Raw genomic sequence first — 23,493 nt, 5'->3', positions numbered from 1 at the left:
CCTATTCTATCTGCTCAAATTCAGCCAAATGCTGCAAAACTGATGGGGCAGTGCTTCACAGTACAGAAGGATAAGGACCAGAACCATATTGCGAAAACAACCCAAGTGCTTCTCAAGGCAAAGAAATTAAATATTCTTCAATGGCCAAGTCTGTCACCTGACCTTAACCCAGTGAGTATGATTTTCACTTACTGAAGATAAAACTGAGGGCAGAAAGACCCACAAACAAGCAGCAACTGAAGGTGGCTGAAGTAAAGACCTGGCAAAGCATCTCAAGGGAGGAAAATTCATTGACTGCAAAGGATTTTCATCCAGGTATTAAAAATAATCCGTATATTATGTTGGTTTGTCCAATTAATTTTGAACCTCTGAAAATAAAGGACAATGTTTTAAAATGGCTGTTATTCCTAAATGGTTAATATTTCAGATGGTGATCGGAACATGTCAACCAAGGAACACATATCAGACTCAAAGTCTGATGATGATGAAGAAAAGCATGTCCTTTATGCCTAGTCAGTCGAAAGCTGGACAAATTCAAGTACAACCGGTAATACCCAATGCTGGAGCATTTTCTGCATCAGGTATAAGCATCAAAGTTGTGCCCAGCACATCAAAAGGTTGGCTACCTCTTGAGGATCACATGGTTCCCGCTGCTGCTGAAACATCAGATTCAGCAAATTCTATCAAAGACTCATCAGAGGAAAAGCCAGAGGATGAAGCAGAACTTCACAACGAGGGAATCAAAACATCGGACTATGAGTAATAAAAATTACCGTTACATTTGTGGTAAGCCACAAAGTAAAATTTCCCACCACTTGAAAATGCTTTTTCATATTTTACATTTCATATTAAGCTGCTCATCGCATTATATTTTCAGGTTGTATCTACAGGTTGTGAACACTGATTAACCTGTTACCCGAAAATGAGATGTGTAGATGTTCCCGGCCAAGGCTACATCTAACTTGATTTGAAAGCCTAAAAAGAAATGAACAGACTCTTTCACCTTTATGGTCAGAAATCTACATTTGAAAACAGATGAATTAGTGAAGCACAACAAATCCCTGTCCTTTGGTCATGATTACTAAATCATGAAACTAAATCATAAACTTCCAAAAAATCTCTTATTTAAGTCACCCTTCTCCTGCATAATGTGGATAATGTATGTTTAATGTTTCAAAATGCATTAATGTTGTCCCCTTAAAAAAGAAGTGATGATTTCTATTGACACTAGAGTGTCACAAGTACCCCTTAAAACTTGTAAGTGTAGAGCCCTGTGGGTGGTAGACATTCCAATTAAACCCAACCCTCTCACCCAAAAAATTGAGGGTAACTTTCTCAGAGACCTGAAAAAAACTGTTTGATTAGAGGGACAGACATTCGAGAATAGCCTGTGGGTGTGGGACTTGTCTCTAACCCCTGGTTGACCAGTGTATGTGTATATGTATGTATCTGTGTGTGTGAGTGTGAGTGTGAGTGTGAGTGTGAGTGTGTGTGTGTGTGTCTGTGTGTGTGTCTGTGTGTGTGTGTGTAAAAGAATATCACAAAGCTGTGGACTGTAGTTAAGAGGGAAAGGTTAAAAATGCTTGGTGGAGTGGTCTGACTTGTGTGACACAATGAATAAAAATGTATGTGCACAACACGTGTTGCATGTAACGGCAATAACACTGGCAAAATAATGAGAACATATTTGCCGCCTGTGCACTTCCCCTGGCTTGATGTTAATTGTTGGTAAGCAGCTGTGATGCATATAATAATATAAATGAGTCAAATACATGCCAGGGTAAGACAATGCTATAGTACACACCCAATATATGTTACAACACCAACATTAACATTAGCTAACGCTTACTAGCTGTATGGTCTAAAGGTCTTCTTGCTGTTAAATGAAGCAGCTCTCTTCTCTTGAATTTATTCCATGTGTAGGAAAATGCTTAATTAAATCTAATGTGTTACATGTCTTTGAAGGACAGTGCACATATATAAATAACAGGTCAACATCTGGAAGAGAACGCTTAATCGTTCATCCTGTACGTATGCCATGTGCAGCTTAGGCAGCCATTCACTGCGATCGATCACAAAAGCACATTTACATAAAGTACATACATGCCCACACATTCCCCCTCCAAGTGAATGTTAATCAAGAAGCATACAAAGACCAATTCTCACCACATAAAAGCTTTTTGAAGTTGCTGCAGCATTATATTCAATGTGTAACATTAGGGTAAACATCTGCAAACTCCTATCTGTGCAATACTCATTTATTATACTTCAGGAAGAGGATGCCATGATCACCTGGCACAGAATAAATAAAGCACTGGTGAATCCAATTATAAATTTTAGTCAAGCTGTCTCTAACATCAGTCACAAAAAGCGATGATATGGCCACAGTTATCTACTGCCATTCACTTACTACTGTCTATAGCTCCTCTATAGTCTTATTTAGATTTAGTCTATTTGCATAAGAGCCCCTATATCGGTATCAATAAGCAAAACCATTATCAATATCAGTAAAGATAAAATCCTAACAAAAAATGTCTTGTATATGATCATGGTCTGACTTGGTTAGTAAAATTTAGTTTAAAAGCATCATGTCAACCGGCAATCAGAGATCCATTGACATATATACGTGGTTTGTCACCTTTATGTTTGCCCTCTGTCTGAAAAGCAGGTTGGACATGCTTTTTCATCTACTACATAACCTAGACTCATCACTTTTTAAATTTTAATGAATTTTGATTACATGACTGGGCAAAAGATGTAACGTGTGATATTCCTGTCCCTCTACACTAACGACTGACAGATGGATATTGAAAGCCTGCCATTTCCAAGATTTCTCCCACTAAGTGTGAAAAAAATAATGGGCAGCTGAGGAGGAGCAGGAGACGAGGCAGATAAATAAATATCATCTGCCTGAAGGAAAGGCAAGAGAAGTCAGTCATATCTGATCATCAAAGGGTGGTGTCAATCAAGTCATAACAGAAAAAAAAAACGTAGTTGTCTTGTTTGTAAGACAAATACAACTACATCAAGCCTGTTATATCTTTAAACCCTTGCTGTAGAATTATAGTGATGATACCTGTTTCATGTAGGCGTAACACATAGTCTCTGCTACACGTTTCCCCTCATCGTAGCATGCTCGAGGACCAATAGGGTTCACATGCCCCCAATACTCCTCATTTTGTGGATGTACCTCTGGATCTGGAACACAAAGATTTAAAAAACATTTCAGGAACATTTTTAAAGCTAAAGGATTCAGTTTTCTGCATGGAGAATCAAACAAAGTTGATTTGGAGTAGCATGCTTCCCATCTTGCAGTATGTCACCTTGCAGTCTCAACACCTTAACTGGTACAATACTCTAAAGAATCAATAGCCTTCAGAGCTAGGTTCAAGTATGTACTTTGATTGGTTTTCAGGATAAAACCCTCTAGTCACTTATGACACTCTCTGTGTGATTTGATTGCACAATTATTTCAATTTGTTCTGTCATAAGAGACACTGATTTAGGGTCATAAATGCTGCTTCTTAAACAACACTACCGATAATTGTTGTGCTGCTGAAAACAGACACTTGAACAAATCATCACTTTACACTTGTGCAGTGGTCCACGTGTCACTGGATACAATAAAACACACAAAAAATGACCACAAAGAGGGCCACATGTAGCAGGCAGCTGGCCTCTTAAAATTTTTTACTGTGTCTTAAATGTAATGCAGGATTTTTTTGTGAAAGGTTTAGCACATAATCAATAATTAGTGTTTAAAAAAACCAAAAGTGGAAACAAAAAAGACACACTGTTTTGAATAAAAAAACATTTAGCTTGGCATGTGGTTGCTGCAACAGTCTAAACTGTATTTTTCTGAGGGCTGCTGGATGGTTCACAAAAATACATTTCTGTTCACACAATGTTACTACACATCCACTGAGTATCCTGTCTAAAGATGTCCATAAAGTTAACCATTTGCTTATAAAGTTACTAGAAAGGAGAACCAGCACCGGTTCAATCCTATTATGAAAAGAACACATAATGAGCAGGAGGCATCTTTCTTACCTCCATAAACCTCTGAGGTAGAAGCCAGGAGAAGTCTGGCGCCGACACGTTTGGCCAGACCTAAGAGAAAAACATAATCAGAACAGTCTTCTTTTGTAAGAAACACATGAAATCAAACCGTGGCCTTAAACCTGAGTAAATACACAGATTAGAAAGAAGTAAGACAACACATACTGTACCACTGCAGCTGCACAATCTACAAAATTAGTCTTTTTTAACAATACCCAGTGCTTGATTTTTTTTCCTCTTCCTTCACAACACCTGAATATAAGGTTTACATCAATATTCATACAGTGGTTTGGAAATACTTTATCTGAATACGGTCTCAATAATCGCTATCACTAACTCTGAAACAAGAAATTAAATCAAACAAGAAATGAACCAGAGACGTTTTGGTTTATGGTTGGCGTCTCAACCATCTCACTGCCCCTTTTCAGACATGGAACCTGTAATATTGCTGGCTTCATCTTTCTCTTAAAGTACTGGTATTCGGATTCAAACATATGACTCTTTAACAATTGCTCTATTTGGTACACAAGAGGTTGTGGTGGCGCTGCTGACCGAAAGTAGTGAGTTGGAAAATAATATGAAGGAAGAAGAGAGTCCTTGGTTTTCTACAAGACTGTATAAATTATGGATTTTAGAGCTTATTTCAGGGTTGAAAGCTTAATGACCATTGTTAGCGAGATGGAAGCATGTCTCCGCTTCTCACGCCTAATCTTCTCATCAATTTCATTATTTATTAAATATAGGATTCTGCCGGCTTTTGCCCCACACTACAAGCAGAACACTTCGTAAAAACACATTATTACAGACCAAATCTCGAAGATCCAAAGAATTTTCCTTGAAAACTTGAAACCAGTTTATATATCAAAGTATTTTGTGATTTATTAAACTGATTTTATTTTATTTCTGCATTAAAAATGATACATCACAAATTTATTACAATGCTCTTAAGAAAAGAAAAACAAGATAAAGTCTTATGAACATTTCATATAAAGCCTTGTTTTTGAGACGTATCCTACCATTTTATGAACTCAGTCAGCAGTATGCACTTACATACTCACCAAGCATGTTAAGTGTGCCAATGGTGTTGGTCTTGAGAGTTTTGATGGGATTATACATGTAGTTGGGAGGAGAGGCTGGAGATGCCAGGTGATAGATTTGGTCCACTGTGAAGAACAGGAGAATAATAAATCATCTCACCTTGAAATGAACATTTGTTCCAGTAAAATGTAGTGACAGTGCAACTGAATGCTTTCTGTATTTCATTTTCTAAATGCTGCAACTTTTGGAACCTTGAACTTGTACAACTGATAACCAGCCTTGGAGGTGTATTGCATAACGAGACAAGACATTATATAGAAAAAAAAAATACAAAAAACATGCTGGATTAATACAGCAGATTCAAGCCAAAAGAGTATGATTCAGACAGAAATGTGTCTGCCTACTGTCCCATGTCCACTCCCGAAGAAAGACAAGTAGCTTATATTTGGGTGAAGCTCAGGGCGAAGGAATTTGAACCCTCTCTCTTGGCACACTAAATGAATAACAAGGGAATCGGTACAAGGTGACACACTACTTTATACTATATAGTTATTGAGTGAATTTGAATTTCTGACTATAGTAGCTCAAATAAAACTGATCATAAGTTGAACAAACTTTATGTGCTTAGGCGTAAAAGTATTAGTCAGGCACATGAGCTTTGTGCTTGTCCTATACAACTAGGTCTAATCGCCCTTTATGTCTTCAGTAAGTTCTGCTTCCTCTCTTATCTCTGACATATTCTCTAGCACTCTTCATCATTTACCCATTTTCTAAACTCCATTCCACCACTTGATTCCTTTTTTTTTTCCAGGGTGAATTTCAACACCTTTTGAAGTCTTGACCTCCTGCTTCATGACTCAAAACATTTTCTCTTTCGTAGCTTATTCAGATATTCATGCAATGAGAAACTGCAGGAAGTCTCCAAGCTGTTGTTAGCTTGCTTTTTGAAGTGATCTATATTTTCAGGTTTTATTTGTAATTTCTTTTTTCTACTAAATACAAGGATATAACTCAAAGGACTGAAACTGGACATCATGGGGTGACGAGTCATTTTCATGTTGGCAAGACTCCTTCCACCTGTTCACTAGAATCAAGGATTTTCATAGCTTGTCTTTCGGTGCCTGTGGAACCTTACGCTTATTTACAATTTAATGCTGACGCTGTGCAGCTTGAGTCGATATGCAGCTTGAATGCCAGATGATGTGTATGACAGAATTTTTTATATAAGTAACTACATTTAATGTAAATTGGTCACGAATGGGTGATTTCAATCAATAAAATCGGTGCATCAAGGTGGTCTGTGGCTCAGGAGGTAGAGCGACTCAGGATGTAGAGCGAGTCATCCACTAATTGGGTCAGTCGAAATGTCCTTGGGCAAGATATTGAACCCAGTGACATTAGTATGTGCTAGTGTGTGTTTTCATGGGATGCCTTGATGTGTATGAGAATGGGTGAATGTGGCATGCAGTGTCAAGCGCTTATGAGTTAGTACTATATAAGCGCAGTCCACTTACCATTTACCATCGCTAGCACTGTCCATACATTGCATTATTCTAATGGGGCCGTCCAATGTCTTTTTACCATAAACTGGATTCGAGCCCGTGAGCTACTTCAAGGCTGACAACTCAAGTGCACTAAATTCACACAAGGTCATAACCTATCTCTTTATCTCTTTGCAGTTGGTTGGGATCATCTGAGCCATCAACCCTCAGCTTACTCTTTGGCTCTGCCATGCCTGGTCTTGCACTTGGGATCTGAAAATTCTGCTGTTATCACTTGCTGCCACCGCTGTTTCATACAGCGTTTCATGAACCCCACATCCACCCCCTAAACCACCTGTAGTGTCTGAGTCTTACAGAGCTCAACAGGGTGTTTTTGGCTGCTGAAACAAACAAAAGATCAGAAAGGGATCAGGCTTTATACGCATAATATGCAGCATAAAAAATGCTTGGATTAGCCCAGGATATAATATTGTGAGGTCACTATTTTGGAAGAATAGGCTGTTTTCCAGTAAAGATAAATAGAGGAATGGAAGGTTTATCAAAGCAGAGTTTCAAGCTTTAAGCTAAACCTGTGCCCATTTCTATATTTAACTTTCTTGGTCTTGGTCTTGGTCCAGCCATGTACTAGGTTTTGACCTAGTCTTTTCAATACAATGTAGAGTTCACCAAAGGCATCAAAATATCCTGGACGGAGATTTTTTTCTGTCATGTTACATCCCATATATAGTCTTTGTCACCTGCAATACCCCTTTTCAAAAATGATCACAAGTAGTATGGCCTTCACTGATGGTTCTGTTTGGGTACGGAGGTTTGGACAGAATTTATAATGAGTGATAAAGGAAGTACTTAAAGGTAGAGTGATTCTAGAGTTAAAGAAATACCACATCCTGAGGTTCGCTTCTACTAGGCAAGCCGATTTCTTGGTCATGTATACGTGTAACTCATTGGCTTTTCAAACTCATGCATGTACAGGACTAACATTTCAGACACAATGACAGGAAAATGGCAGGATGAAAATAAAGATCATTACAATTAGAGTTACATTCTTGAACTCAAACTAATAAATTTAAACTCTGACTAAAACTGAAAGTAACACTAAGTAGCCTCTATGAAATCAATATACAAATACTAAATGCAATATATAGAATAAATATTATTACTAATAATAACTAAATAATTGTTGTCTGCTTTCCCTGATTCACCAGTAATTTGAGAATTTTTGTTAGCTCTTTGACCCTCAACAGTTAGTTACAACCATTTCATCACTCCAATGTTTACTCTCTTGCTCACCTTCAATATAAAGAGGCTCCACCACATCATGATTGATGAGCTCAAAGTTTTCGTGGCCAATCCAGTGCTCCACATTCCTTTTCCTCCCCGTGAAGAAGTTGTCCACCACAGTTACCTCATGGCCATCCATCATCAGTTTGTCTGTGAGGTGGGAACCCACAAAACCAGCACCACCAGTAATCTAGTGGAAGAACACACAGATAAGGTAACATCAGTAACTGACTATTTTACCAATATCATGTTATGTCTAGTCTTTCCAGGGGTTTATTTACTTAACAAGCAATTAAACAGCCTTTCAGCCAGTATCAAACAAAATGGGGTAAGTGGGGTCGGTATATGTTTATATGTAAAAAATGTTTTTGTGTTCTATTACTCTTTCCATTGACTAAGTCAACCACGAAGTCTCAATCATTACAGCAGACCTGTCATAGCCAGGAAAGCACAGGTAAAATTACTAACATTAATGATAACGCTGCCCAATTCAAGTGTCCCAGACAGTGTCATAGTGGGCCAGCACGCACAACAACAGGACCATGAAACTGAAGCAGCTAAATGGAATTCAGCCACCATTACTTTTATTATTTACACCTGTGCTTTTCCTGCTGTGACTGGTCAAAATGCCTGCTGTGAAAAATGTTTGTGAACCAATAACTGTGGTAGTTACAGAAACTTCACATACATCACCTTTCAGTGCTGTTTAGGCCCTACCGTATTATAAAATGCTTTACAGGTGACTGACAAGCTAATATTAAGACTACAAAATGAAAAACAGTAACACAAATGGAGACTATTGCAAGCAAAGAAACAAAATACATACATATAAAATGTACACAATTTATAAAGACAATTTCAGGTATGTTTTGATGGTTGTTTTAATATCTGGCCATTATTCCTTTCAGGTATGATAAAATGATCCGTACCAAATTAAGAGAAAAAGAACTGCGATCACAATGACATCACTGAAGTCTTACAGAGCAAGACACAAGAGCTGGGTATTGTTAGAAACTGTATGAAGCAAAACTATTTTTTCAGCACCGATACCAAAATTATAATTCCAAACACCTTCATTTACTTGGAAGTAAAGGTTTTCTACAAAACCTTTTTTTCCTTTTGGCAGAAGAAGCCAAACTTCTCAAATGTTAACTGTTGGCAAAACACATGCATTCATACAAGAACTTTTTCAAAATAAAACGGTATATACTCTATACACTGCTATGTGATCAAAAAATAAGTAAACAACAATCTAACCAGACATTCTATGTCAGCTTTCAGTAATTTTGTAGAAGTTTTCAGTAGTTTCATTAGCTTGTGTAATAATTTTTTCTTCATTTCCTTCATTTCCTATTTCAAATATGTTTGGTTAACCTGGGGGTTTATTTAAACCTGCCTGATCGTCTGACAGCTTGAGTTTCTTGTCCTATCAGGGTTTTCAGATCTCAGCTATCAACTTGGTGATTACTATGTTATTATTTCTGCATTTGCATCAAGACCCATACACAACTACAACAAGTCCACAGCCATATTAGTGCTTCTGTGAGACTGTACTTTGGAATAGTGATGCCTCGAGCTAAATGCTGACGTTAGCATGCTAATGTGTTCAAAATTAAAATCTTACAAGCTAATGTTTAGCAGGTAATGCTTAATGACACTTACAATCTTCACCATCTAAATTTAGCATGTTAGAATGCTAACATTACCTAATAAGCCATAAACACAAAGTATAGATAAGAATGTCATTAGTTGTGCGGGTATCTGGTCTTAAACCAAAGTAATGGATACATTAAAACTTGGACCTACTGGTGGTGCCAGATGAAAAGTCAGGAGGTCACCAAGACTAATTATTACAATTCATCTTAGAGAGGAACATGCCCATACCAAATTTCATGGCAATCCATCCAATAGTTGTTGAGACAAGTCAATTGGATTCAACATCCTGGAACCATTAATATCTGTGCAAAATTGTGTGCCATCAATTAGTTGTTGAGATATTTAAGTTTGGACCAAAAAGTGGTACACAGAGAGACAGACCGACCAGTGTTGCCATCCACAGAGTCACATCGCTAGTGCAGCTAAAAACAAGACCCAGGTTGTGTGAAACTAGAATTTCATTTCAACTTGTCTTGAAGGACATCTGAATTTCTTGCCCAGAAATTAACCTCTCAGGCAGCACCTAGTCTACTGTACCACTTGTATATGCTTGGTATGTGTAAATGGTAAATGGACTGCACTTATATACAGTTTGTCTCTCATTCATCCATTCACATACACACTGCATTGCCCAAGGACAAGGACAAAGTACTGCCAAAGTGGCTCAACTCAGGGTTATGACCCCAATATAGTAGTTATCTTAAATGTGATTGTGTGTATGAAACTGGCCGTTTGTTGCATACCAAAATTCTCTTCCGATCCTTTTCTGACAGGAATTTGACAGGTGGGTATTTCTGAGAAAAACTGAGAGAGAGAAGAAAAAACTCCTTAGTGATGAACATCTGGAAGACATACTCCATGACAAGTTAAGCAGAACAGAACAATATCTATGAGCTAACTGTAAATCCAGTTCTTGAATAATAAATATATAGGGTTTCATTGCATTTTTCTAAAAGTTCTGCTATCATAACAAGCACCGTGAGTGAACTGATTTGCCTTAAGAACTTTTCCCTTTTCGATCAATGTGAACTGTATCTTTTATTGTATGTTCTTTAACATAAAGATACAGAGTTAACAAACTTATTGAATGAAGTGTTAGTAATGGGTGGCTGATTTTTAGTCTACAACCTTTTTAACTATATTTTCAGATTACCTTTGACTAACTACAATCAAAAAATTGGATTAACGATTTGGATTGAATGATGATGTAGAGATTGCCACATTCGAAGATCTCGAAAATCACTTTTGTAAGTAAAATATTATCACAGCATCTTGGTAATCTTGTCCTTTCTGTACTCCTTCTTGTCTGAAGAAGTATTAAGATTATTCCTTTTAAGAGAGAGTATACATATCAAATATGCAGTACAGAAGAGAAATATAAAAAAAAAACAAAAAACAACACTTCTATGTTAATCTTCAAAATATTTACCGTTAACTGACAATGACACATTCCAGTTACCCTGCAGAATCCTTTATTTTCCTGCCTTAATATGCTGTCTTAAACTTCTCAAACTTACTGCGGATCTTGCACAGAGAACCCTATACCTTGATTAACAAAAAGGAAAACATATCAATGTGACAATTAAAAACTAGAACAGAATTAAAAGGCTTGGGTATTATGTTGCAGGTTTAACAATAAATATGTAAACTGAATAAATATGAAAACATTAAGATGATTGTCCCCTCTCAATGATCTTAATCTTCTCCATGAAAGCTTTCGTTGCAAAAGTAGTTATTAAAAGCTGCTCCACAATACATCCTAACTCCTCGTTGTCACACATGTTGACCAAGGTGATTAGTAAGAAAACTTATACCAATGTGAGAAGATAATTCACAGTCTAATTTGCTCGTTTACTTGCTACCGCTATCTCTTAACGCTTAGGAAGAAAAGACTGTTAAATTGATTTTCTAATGCACCAGTACAGTTTCCACACGCATCTGTGCATATGTATAGTAATGTGCGCAATATCACAACTGATCTCAGAATGGTGGAAGATGAGTCAAGGGCAACTTGACAAGCACACTTGTCTGTAGCTAGCTATAGCTAGTCACCCGTCAAAGATCCTAGGATTAATCTTAATGCGTAAATGTCCAAAAATATTGCCTTCCCCTGTCTGCTTGACAATCCCCCGCTTGGACAGGACACAGCCACACCCACAAAAATGACAGAAATGATAAATGCAACGGCTAGAAGTTAACCTTGTTTCCAGAGGCAATGACCTAATCCGGCCACAAGAGGGCAGTAAATTACAAGATGGATACAAACAGACAATATCAGATCCTTTATGGGACAGAACACTGTTCTGAGATGTAAGGAGAAATATCGCTTCCACTTCACTATCATTCTAATTGGTTACTATATTTAGCTTTACCTGGTCAACTGCTTGCTTTGCTTATCCTTACGAGACAACACTGCACCTGATGGAAACGCCGGCAAAACCTATGAAAATAACCTCCAAGTTGTAATTAACCAGACTTGTTCTTTAAATTACTAAAATAATAGCACAAATATTATTTCTGCCTCACCAGTTTCAAGGCGTCAAACATATTTCAACCTCTGAAAGCTAAATTTGTGCATCATCAATGGCATATAAGTTGACACAAATAATTAACACCTTAAAGCAGAATTTACAGTAACCTGTAAGGGTCATCAGTAGCTCCAATGGAACAGTCAATATTGGATTCATTCAAGGAAAGTCACATGATCACAAGCACCATAAGACTTCTAATATGACAGTATGTTTTGTTGTATACATTGTCAAACAACTGGTAACTGGGAAGGAAAGCCACGCAAATCACTCTCACTTATTTTGAGCGAGTGTACACATTTGTGCTCATAAAAAACATAGGTACACACCTTTGTTCAAGATCACGAATCTTCTCTCTGAGAGGAGCCACAGCCTGAAGTGAGATGAAAAGTGAGGGTTATTAGGGATGACAGCACAAGTCAACGCTTAGTAAATAGTAAATATACCTTACTGTGCGTCTTGAAAGCAATCTTACCACACCAGCATGTTAATGTACTGTAAGCTTACGGTTACATTCATGTCATTTTCTTGTTCACTTTTTCGTGTAGCCGTTAAGCTTAAACATCTATGAATGTTGTGAATAGAAAAAACAAAATCTAACTAATTCACCCTAAAACACAGAGAAAAGTGATGCTATATAAGAAGTAACAACATTCCAGGGTTGTCCCTACTATAGAAAGGCTTAGGCAGGCTTAAGTCTTTTTGAAGCACTCCTTAAACCAAAGAATGTAAAAACAAAATGGTAAGTTCTATGGGCTGGAAAAAATAAATAAATAAATAAATATAAAACAAAAATGGACAGATGGCTTGATATCAAATGGAAAGGTAAGCTGGTGACAGGAATGACCTGCCAATCAACAATCAGTGTTTGAACGAACCTTTGTGTGACTGGTGGTGTGTGATTGGATATTTCTCTATACCGTCAACTAAGGATGGTCGTTACAACCATTAACTTCTGTAAGCAACTTCCAAGGCATTGATAAGGTAAGCCTCAACAACAAATAATTGAAGTATAAAATTTTTCTGATAGGCAGTAACTCTTATGGATGTTAGAGCAAAAGCAGATAAAGAGAAGATAAAACTAATGTAGCCCTTTTTTCCAGCTAAAGAAATTGCTAACCTTATTAATCTACACAGATATTCATGTACTGAATTAAGTTATGTTAGCTAGCGAAGTTAGTCAGTTCACTTTACATAGATACCTCAACTGAACTAATGTTAGCATCTGATGTGGCTTGGTAGCTAAACAAAAAAAAAAAAAAAAAATGTTGCAAAACACAAAGGATACTTGGTAACAAGTATCCATTGTTACTATAACGGAACTAACTTACGGTAACTGTTAACCTAGAGTTAACATGAGGTAACAGGCTAGTTTTGCTTGCAATTAAAATAATCACAAATACTAACCAGATACTCTTAGGACCAGTCCAGTTTTACTCCACAAATGAATATTTGTCATACAGTGTAACTGTGATGTCAAATATTTCTCTGTGATCTGATTAAAACATAATAAGTTTCTCCACCACTACCTTCGCCAATTTTTACATGTCTATGGGATATGAGTCTTGCTCCCCCTCTTGTGATTGGTCAGCTGTCAAACAACTGCTTGATGTAGAGCATTTTTTTCCTGAAAGGTTTAACCTCTTTCAACTGAGAATAATTACATATGTATTTCAACATATTTATTCTTCCTATGTGTACAAGTTGAGGTAATTCACATGGTATTTGGTGAAATGAAGAGATGTCTGACCAGAAGTACAATAAGTGTTGCCAGAATATACTTGCCAGTTTCCACAACCCTTCCTCCCTCTTTGGCCATGCAACAGTAGGTTAGTTCTGACACATGCAAATGAGATGGAGATCCCAATGGCAACCTGCAAGGTCCTCTTTATGCTCCTGCCAAATATCCCTTTGTTACTGTCAATTTCATAAATTACCTTAAAAAGACGTGTGACTCCCACACTCACTTAACCTTAGAAATTAACAGATGATGGCAGCAAGGAAAGCCATAGTATCATGAATAGAAGCAGAGTGAAAACTGGGGGAATCAGGTGATTATGCTTGAACCTCAAGATGAAGGGAGTACGACACAGGTCATTACCTCATCCGTCATTTTGTACGGCACAGTGGAGCCTATAACAGCATGTACAAGCGCTATTGTATACTATTTGTATACTATGTGGGTCTATTAAGGGTAAGAGGGTGCTATGGAATAACATGCTTGACATAAATGCATGAGCCTATGAGGGCCTAAATTTGCAGATGGCAAAAATGTAACATTCCTATGTCAACAATAATCCATTTGAGCTGGTCAGATTAATATTTCTACCAAGGTTATTCAACCCACACCTTGGTTACTTGAAGAGAAAAGTTATCCTAAAAATTGTCCCTGTATCTGCTGTTTATGAAGGCTGTGATATTATCTTTCTTCCTTTAAATTTATATAGATGAACACAGATATAAAGACTGGTGTTCTCGGTTGTTTCCTAATTTCATTGTGTAAATAACTTAACAGTTCCATTTGCAAACTATATGATGTAGCAGAACATTGTCTGTAAGATTCCCAGAAATGTTATCGATTTCACAGGCAAGCTGACTCTTTAAACTCTAAGGTCAACCTGATAAACTGAAATGATTTCAGTGAGCACCTGCAACATATGATAAGCAAACATTTTGATTCAATATTGAAGCAATTATAATTTGTGTTATGTAGCTGACTTATCAGCTGCAATGTATGTATGAGAATTATATGCAGGGGTTCTCTCCTACATAAAAAAAAAGCTCATTATTTTTCATTTACATTGCCGAATGCAGCGAATGAAAGAGAACCTGATATAACACTAGTTTTTCATCATGAAGACCCAGATTTATATTTAAAAACTTAAATGTGTGGAACATAGCTAACAATAAAAACTTCCAGGGCTTTAACGCATTAATTTTTTTGTATGTCAACAAAAAGGGCTTGTTTGCATTGTCTTAACATGTGGTTGCGTATTAATTAGGTATTTTTTTAACATGCATGCCAGACATTGTCCAAAGGTCTGAGACAGAGTAAAATGGGTCAATAAAAGGCAAGTTTTCAGTATTTTGGTGACACTTAAATAATTGCCATATTTTAGGACCCGACTACTGTTAACAAGTGCCAATAATTCGATAACTTACAGCAAATATTAACAACCAGACAGAAAATTAGCAATGTGGAGAAAAGGAGCAATTTTGACATTACTATTAGCAGTGAACTGGTTTGCGCTTTGATAAATGTCCAAAAATCTAATGTATAAAAAGACGTGAAGTTTGAATTTTTGAAAATCCAGTTTTGTTTTATCTATTTGTTTAATCTTTTTTATGACTAGCATTGGTTGGGTCTTACAAAAATTTAAGACACACAGCAATTCAGGCTAGGCTATACCGGATTATTGTAAAACCAATCAAAAATCTAGGTTAGGCTAAGGAAGACCACAGAATGTCCTCACATGTATGTCTTTACAAGGGTATAGTCAGGTAAATGTGAAATAATAAGTCAATGAGAAAGAGATATACTATCCAATAATATACAGCAGAGCTCCTTGGACCTGTACAAGACAACATATTAACAGGGTGAAAACAGCTAATTTAGTCAAACTCACTTCATCAATTCTCTGCTCAATCTTCATTTCTCCGTGTTCTTGTATTGATCTATGATGAGAGAAATACAAAGACAATGAGAAGGGGATGACACAATGGCAGCCATAATCACAAGGCCAGAGAAAATAGCTCTGTTAGGTAGCAACACATGACCAACCACCCCACGTGAATAAAATGAGATACGTGAATAAAATCTTCTATCAAGGTAAATGTAATTTTATATCACAATACCTATAACTGTATATTTTGAAATAGTGGCTTTAATGTTTACTATTTATGGATAAAATTACCAGAGATGAATGTCTATTTTTCGCTAACATAGCTAATCAAGGTAATTCATCATGATAATGTTAAAAATCACAAAAATCTAATACTGCCATAAAACAGCCCTGCTCACTGGTTTGCAACAGTGTCAATAATGGCTTGTTACAACCAGAGATATATAAGGGATAGATACCATGGTATAAGAGCCTAAACAGTTGACAAATTTATATCATCAATCATTAATATATACCTCATCAGCACAATCACTGCGTGAATTCACACAGCAGTGCAAAGGAAAGATGAAAGATAGAGCTGTGATCTTTAGACAAAGACAACACTAATTCCAGCAGTTATTATATAGAAACATCAGGTGAATTTATTTAGGTTTTTTAGTTGTGATATGGTATGTTTACCTCTCACACTTGGAGAAATTACACATTCGTTTTGACAATATTTTGAAGCTTAAATAAATAAAGTCACTGTAGCTGTCATCTGTGAAAATCTAATTTTTCAACTCACTGCCTTTTTCAGCATCTCAGCCACACTGCAGCCGTCACAGCTCAGCTATCACAGAGAGAGAAGTTTTATTGTGCTGTGTAAGGTATATACAGCTAGGTCCTTAAGTATTTGGACAGTGGCCTAATTTTTGTAATTTTGCCTCTGTACACCATCACAATGGATTTGAAAAGAAGCCATCAAGATGTGATTGAAATGTAGACTTTCAGCTTTAATTCAAGGGGTTTCACAAAAATATCACCAGCCATTTTTATAAATAGCCCCTAATTTTTAGCGGCTCAAAAGTAATTCGGACAACTTCAGACAATGCCTGAAGTTTGGAACACATGGACATCACCAAATATTGAGTTTCCTTTGTCAGGCCTTTACTGCAGCCGCCTTCAGTTGCTGCTTGTTTGTGGGTATTTCTCCCCTCAGTTTTGTCTTCAGTAAGTGATAAGCATGCTCATCTGGGCTGAGGTCAGGTTACTGATTTGGACATTGAAGAATATTCAATTTCTTTGCCTTAAGAAGCTTTTGGGTTAATTTCGCAGTAGGTTTTGGGTCATTATCCATCTGTACCGTGAAGCACCGTCCCATCAGTTTTGCAGCATTTGGCTGAATCTGAGAAGATAGAAAAGTCCTATATGCTTCAGAATTCATCCTGCTACTTCAATCAGCAATCATATCATCACAAAACACCAGTGACCCAGTTCCATTGGCGGCCGTACAAGCCCATGCAATAACAATGCCTCCACCATGTTTGACAGTTGATGTGGTGCTTTGGATCAAGAGCCGTTCCTTTCCTTCTCCATACTCTTCTCTTCCCATCATTCTGGTACAAGTTAATCTTGGTTTCCTCTGTCCAAAGAATCTTGCTCCAGAGCCTAGCAGCCTTTTTTTAGGATGTTTTCTGGTAAAGTCTAATCTGGTCTTTCTTTTCTCAAGTGTTAACAGGGGTTTGCACCTTGTGGTAAACCCTCTGTATTTACATTCATGAAGGCATCTCTTGAGTGTAGACTTTGACAATGATACACCTGCCTTCTTGAGAATGTTCTTGACCTGACTAGGTGTTGTGTAGAGGTTTTCTTCATCAAGAAGGAAGAAGAATTCTGTGATCATCCACTTTAGTTGTCTTCTGTGGTCATCCAGGTCTTTTGGTGTTGCTGAGCCTGCCAGTGCATTCCTTCTTCTTAAGAATGCACCAAATTGTTGATTTGGTAACTCTTAAAATTTCTGTCATCTCTCTGATAGGTTTGTTTTGGTTTTTCAGCCTAATTATTGCCTCCATCATTTTCATCGACACCTCTTTAGACCACATATTGAGAGTTCCCATGAACAGCTACGGAATACAAATTCAATATTTGGAATCAACTCCAGACCTTTTATCTGCTTCCTCTGAAATGAAATAACAAAGGAAAAGGCCACAACTGGCCATTACAATGATTTTCAGTCAATTGTCCAATTACTTTTGAGTCTCCAAAAATGAGGGACTATGTATAAAAATGGCTGTAATTCCTAAACGGTTAATGTGATATATATTTTTTTAAATCCCTTCAATTAAAGTCAACACTTAAATCACATCTTGGTGTATTGAGGCAAAAGTTCAAAAACTGTGTCACTGTTCAAATACTAATGGACCTAACTTTATGCATGTATTTAAAAGTCTAATTTTAATCCAGTCTGCTGGAGGGGCTAGGCCAGGATGAAGCAGACCCTGTGTGAGTCCAATATGAGAATTTAGCGCTCAGGTTATTTCTGTAGGTTATTAAACAATAAGTGTCAATTTACCTTTTGATATTTCATTTGGTACTTCAGAGATGTGATTACTTTTTTCTACCCTATTGTATTTGACACTTTGAACTTGCAGATAACAAAACCTTTAGCTTACGGGCATGTATAAAGAGCTGTTTGAGTAGTTTGTTTGTCATAGGGATCAGATGTAAAAGAAACCACATTGAAAAATTATATAAAGATTAAGGATAGTATAACATTATTTAAAAAGTCTGATGGTAACATTGGTCACATGATTTATTTACAGAGTATCCTTGTCTATTACTATTACTATTACTATTACTAATCTAATCTCCTTTAATATGGCATTGTGTTTATTTACTACGGAGTATGTCAAATATTTTACTTGAAGCAGTTAGGTAATAGAACAATAAATTACTGCACCTCATGTTTGTATATGTTCCCCAGACAGCTGGAAGAGAGAAAGAGAAAACATGTCAGAAAATGGCAGCATCATGAATGAAAAGTAAATATACAGTATAAAACAGTTGCACATTCAGTGATACTAGTCTGTCTAACAAAGCCAAAGCAGAAAACTGCTAAAGACAGCCAAATGAGGAAAAGAAGCTCCAACAGTTGTCTCCTATTTTCTCCTACAACTGTACTCTTTGACAAGATTGAAATCAGTGAACAGATATCTGATTATTTTCAGAAGGATTACTATGAAAATCCAACTGGGTAACATCTTGGTGCTCAAATTTAGGTATTTCCTAGTTATTTTCTCTAACCCTCCAAGTTTGCTTAATTTAATCTTTAAAGGAATCATCAGATCAATAAAAACGTTTTAAATCGCTGGAACACCTGTCTTGGTCCTGGCATTAGTCTTACCTATTTGTCGTCTTTGGTTTTGAGCAAGTGCAGTTTTTATATTTGATAATATTTTTCTGCAACCCACATTCTATGTTCACAATCTTCCTCAAACTTAAGAGGAGTTCAAGGAAAGGACAGACAAAGTGGGCAATATGGATAAAATGCTCTATCATATATGTCAGAACATTGATATAAATTGTAGGATAGTAAATTTTCTGATAAATCAATTGATAAACTGTTTTTAGATAAAATAACCAGATAACAACACTTGATTTTGGTTAATCAACCAATTAAATACCCGTGATTTAATAATAATATAAATCATTTACAATCTAATATTGCCATAAAGCAGTCCTGTTATTAGATTTGCACTGTTGGCCAGAATGGCCTAATACACCCAAGGATGTTAAAGGCATAAAGGTAATTGGTATGGCAAAAACTCTTAACAGTGGACACATTTATATCATCTCATGGTATATAAATCATCATACTGGCCCCACTTTAAGAGTACCAAGGAATGCCAATTAGTTATATAGCTGCAAAGTGGCAGCAGCTACTTCAGGCACCCCTGGTTCCTGCCGTAAAACTCTACTTAATTTTCCCCATAGACAATGTTATGACAAGGCACTCTGAATTCCATACTATTCCAATTCGCGCCTCTGACTGGCTTCTCCATAGATACGGCACCTGAGGCCCCTGGGTACTGTAGTATTTAGACCCATTCTGAACAAGCTTTCTCCAAAACAAAGTTGAAATAATTAAAACTGGTGGCCATAACATAAACCCATAGGGTCGTTAAATTATCCGTGAGAATCCCATGTTTCTTTGTTAAGTACCATTAATTATATTTATTAAAGAAAATTTCAAGGTGGGAACACAAAATGGGGAAAAATACTTCTGGAACCTCCCACCTAGCAACTCTACAGAGGATTTTCTACAACACGCCTGTCTCGTACTTGAGAAGTTGAGTAGAGTAACATCACATCTTTCAGTGCGGACCTGTCACAGACTGCTGAATAGGAAGCAATGCAATGAACAACTCCAAGACCAACATGTTCAGTGTGTGATAATCTGTTAAGCTTCTTTGGGTGATGTAGTCTGATTCATAAATGGTTTAGATTCTAGAATATAATGGATGATGAATCTAGATGGTTTAGTTCCAGAGTCTGTACCCAGAAACTATATTTTTTCCAGATTAGCAGAGGTGGGTCATGGTGCTAAAGGAAGCTCCTGTGAATTGTTTTATTTTGATAGGTAAATAAGGCATTCATCTTCTCAGTCTGTCGGTTTATGACTTGACAGAACTTCCAGCGGTGTAATTACCTGACAGGAGCATGTGCAGTGAGCAAGATTACTACAATTTCTTTGCGAGTAGATATATTCACTAATTTTACTTCACAGTCTGCCCCGGATAGAATACACCACTAGCAATTTTCCGATCATGTACATTGTTGTCCTTGGATTGTTGTAAATTATTCTTAAGGTTATAAATCAAACTAACTTTTTGTTTCTTTTGTTGTCATCATTTTGGTTTCTGTGGATGCGTCTGTTTTTTTCCCCTGTAAAATTTATTCAAAAATGGTATGTACAACACGTTGCTCTGGCCAGTGTATTCTGTGTCATTTCATGTTGTTTCTCTTTGGTTGGTTTTTAGACATTGGTCTTAGCAGCAGTCACACTGTGAGAATTAGATCCTACATTTCTGACACTACCAGAATTTTGCAGTTGGCTGTCTTTGGTCACCAAAGCTCTTATCAAGTACCACTGATGCTATTCAGTCAATAAAACAAGTTTCATGAAAATATACCAGCATGGTGAAATCTTTGTTGCCATATCACCTGATAAGCAGAAAAAGACATCATGGGTTTTTAAAGAGGAAAGCAGACCAAACTAACATGTCTACTGATACAGTTTTCTAAAACTAAACAAAAATTTACTTTAAAATGATTTTTGCACTCATACTTGATACTTTTGGAAAATATGTAGTTTGGGAATTTCTTCCATTGAACAGCAATGTAATTTTACTTCAAATCCAACAACAATAGAGTTGCAATAAAAAATTATTTTAATAATTAATTAAGCTGTTGATTGTTATTTTTTAGGCCAGAGCCAAAACTGACATCTTAAAAATAGTTTTCATCATCAAAACAACAGGTTAAAAACGAAATATATCAAATTTGCAATTATATGAAACAGAGAAAATAAACAAATCCTCACATTTGCGAAGCTGTAACCTGTGAATGTTTTGCGTTTTTGCTTGATATGACTTCTATGAATCAGTTAAATAAATCAATTATAAAAAGGTCTTCATAATATGTTCTCTGTTGATCAAGCAATCAGATTCAATTCTTTCAGCATTAAATCAAATACTTTCTTGGAAACACAAGACCTTTAGTGACAACCTTCAGTAGAAAATTAAAATTCCCTCTACCACTTCAATACAAAAACTGTCTCTCTCCCTAATGAAACCTGGTCCCCTTGAAAATCTGACAGTTAATAATGAATATCTCATTTTAAAAATGAATTATTAATGTATGTTGAGCCTGATCGCTTCAACGGTGGCTTATCCAGAGGGATGACTTGGGTTTTTCAAAGTACGTCCACCCAGTCTTGCAAGGTACACTGTAGGTGCTTGACCACTAAAGATTATGTTGTGTCACTTTAAACTACTCTCTGGAGTTTACAGTTTGGATGTCATGATTTAAAATAAATACACTGTCACAGGGATGATGACAGTTTAACGGGAAAGATACAATAAAATACACATATCTGTGTACTTACAGGCAATGTAGGCGATCAGAGCGAGGGCAAAAAGTAGCTTCATCATTCTTCTGTTTAATCCTGATATCAGCCAGATGACCCGCTTCATCATCCAGGGAAACCAACGAGCCACTCGTTCAAGTCCAGCTATAGCATTTTGAGTTACAACTGCTCATGTCCTCGGTGGAGTTCGGTCTTTGGGATGTTTTGGTTTGTGAGGCAGTCTGGCAATGACTTGGCAGCCCTATTTCACACAAAATGTAACTACCTAGACGGGACAGGCGAGCTAGCTGCTCCTGCTACGTCAACACCAGCAGGAGCAGTTTACGTGGCTAGCAGCGTACTCACCGCACAGGTAGCAAACAGTATCAGGTGGCAAGCTACACTGCAGAGTGTCAACATTCACGACTACATGTAAATTTATTTATCATCGCCATTTATCCCCAGACTGAGCAGACGGCTATAAATATAGATTACAGATCATTTCTTTCGTAGGCGGATATCTTAAAGACACATTTACAAACTGCAGTGACGCTTCAGAACCCAAACGGCTAGCCGTTAGCAACACGTTAGCAATTAGCTACGTCCAGCTAGCAAGCGACTAAACTCTCAGCGCATTTTGTTTCCGTTCATACCGGCCGCTGAAAAACAACACACACGAATTTTGCTCTGCAAAAAAATACTCTATAAAGTGCCGGGAAAATACAAAAGGTGCTCATTTTAACGCAGCACACATGACGGAGTTTGCTCCTCTCAGTTGGGCCGAGGAATAGCAGATGAGCGATTAGTCATTGCTCGATTTAGAAGCCTGACTTTTCCTACAGCGACTGTGTGACGCTCATTTGACTTGGCAAGCCTCTGTTAATAATAATAATACTAAAAATAACAGTTATATTTTTGAATTGCCTTCATCAAGACTGTTGGCATTCGTGGCTTTAACCGAATAATCCAACAATGTAGCAATTTTGTATCTTTTTTTTTTCAAGTACTAGAAACACTTATATACACTGACACAATGGCTCATTCATTCCACCACACGAAACTTTCCACGATGCAGTGAACTTACCTTGTTGATTTTCCCATAGCAGCCACTAAAACCTGCTTGGCACTGTAAACGTTTTGTCTGTCAAGATGTATTTGTATTTGCTAAATGTGTACTGTATGTCCTTATGCTGCAGGAATTATTTACATTAAAACAACCAGAGAGACCTGGACTTTAGGACTTCATTTTTTAATGAGATAATGAGATTGTCTCTCAAACATGTTAGCCCTTAACTGGTGGACCACTAGACTAAACTCTAACTGTATAGAAAAGTAGTTAAAAGTAGCTCCACCTCGAGCAGCTGCAACAGTAAAATGCAGCTTAGACATTGATGTTCCAGTATTAACAATCGAAAAGTGTCAGATAGAGTCAGACATTTCCCTGCAGAATGAGCACTTTTACTTTTGATACTTTAAGTACATTAAGCTGATTATACTTCTGTCCTTTTATTTGAGTAAATTTTAAATGCAGGACTTTTACTTGTAACGGGTATTTTTGCATTGTTGTATTGCTACTTGAGAAAAAGATCTGAAAACTTCTTCCATCACTGTTGTCCTTAATGAATACACAATTGGATTGCAGGTCTTCGGTACTACAATTTCGTTTCTTAAACCTCAGTAAAAACATTATTCATTGACAT

General features: G+C 36.9%; 1 protein-coding gene across 2 annotated transcripts in view; it reads right to left on the bottom strand.

The window, feature by feature from the left end:
* uxs1 (UDP-glucuronate decarboxylase 1) overlaps positions 1 to 22,637 on the bottom strand; it is a 39,298-nt gene extending 16,661 nt beyond the window's left edge. Inside the window, exons 1-10 of one of the 2 annotated variants that reach the window (XM_040148333.1) lie at positions 21,833 to 21,915; positions 18,626 to 18,653; positions 16,472 to 16,516; positions 15,691 to 15,739; positions 12,394 to 12,437; positions 10,280 to 10,340; positions 7,890 to 8,070; positions 5,118 to 5,222; positions 4,051 to 4,110; positions 3,077 to 3,198 (exon numbers count right to left, since the gene is read on the bottom strand). In XM_040148333.1, coding sequence (XP_040004267.1) covers positions 3,077 to 3,198; positions 4,051 to 4,110; positions 5,118 to 5,222; positions 7,890 to 8,070; positions 10,280 to 10,340; positions 12,394 to 12,437; positions 15,691 to 15,717 — 600 coding nt within the window. In that variant the 5' untranslated portion in view covers positions 15,718 to 15,739; positions 16,472 to 16,516; positions 18,626 to 18,653; positions 21,833 to 21,915. Of the gene's footprint in view, positions 1 to 3,076; positions 3,199 to 4,050; positions 4,111 to 5,117; positions 5,223 to 7,889; positions 8,071 to 10,279; positions 10,341 to 12,393; positions 12,438 to 15,690; positions 15,740 to 16,471; positions 16,517 to 18,625; positions 18,654 to 21,832 lie in introns of both variants that reach the window. The other variant, XM_040148332.1, reaches the window with a different exon arrangement.
* Positions 22,638 to 23,493: the final 856 nt, after the last annotated feature.

The sequence above is a fragment of the Xiphias gladius genome, chromosome 16, assembly GCF_016859285.1.
Source record: "Xiphias gladius isolate SHS-SW01 ecotype Sanya breed wild chromosome 16, ASM1685928v1, whole genome shotgun sequence".
Taxonomy (NCBI): Eukaryota; Metazoa; Chordata; class Actinopteri; order Istiophoriformes; family Xiphiidae; genus Xiphias; species Xiphias gladius.
Note: the sequence above shows the minus strand (reverse complement) of the source record. Positions and strands in the feature narration are given on the sequence as shown.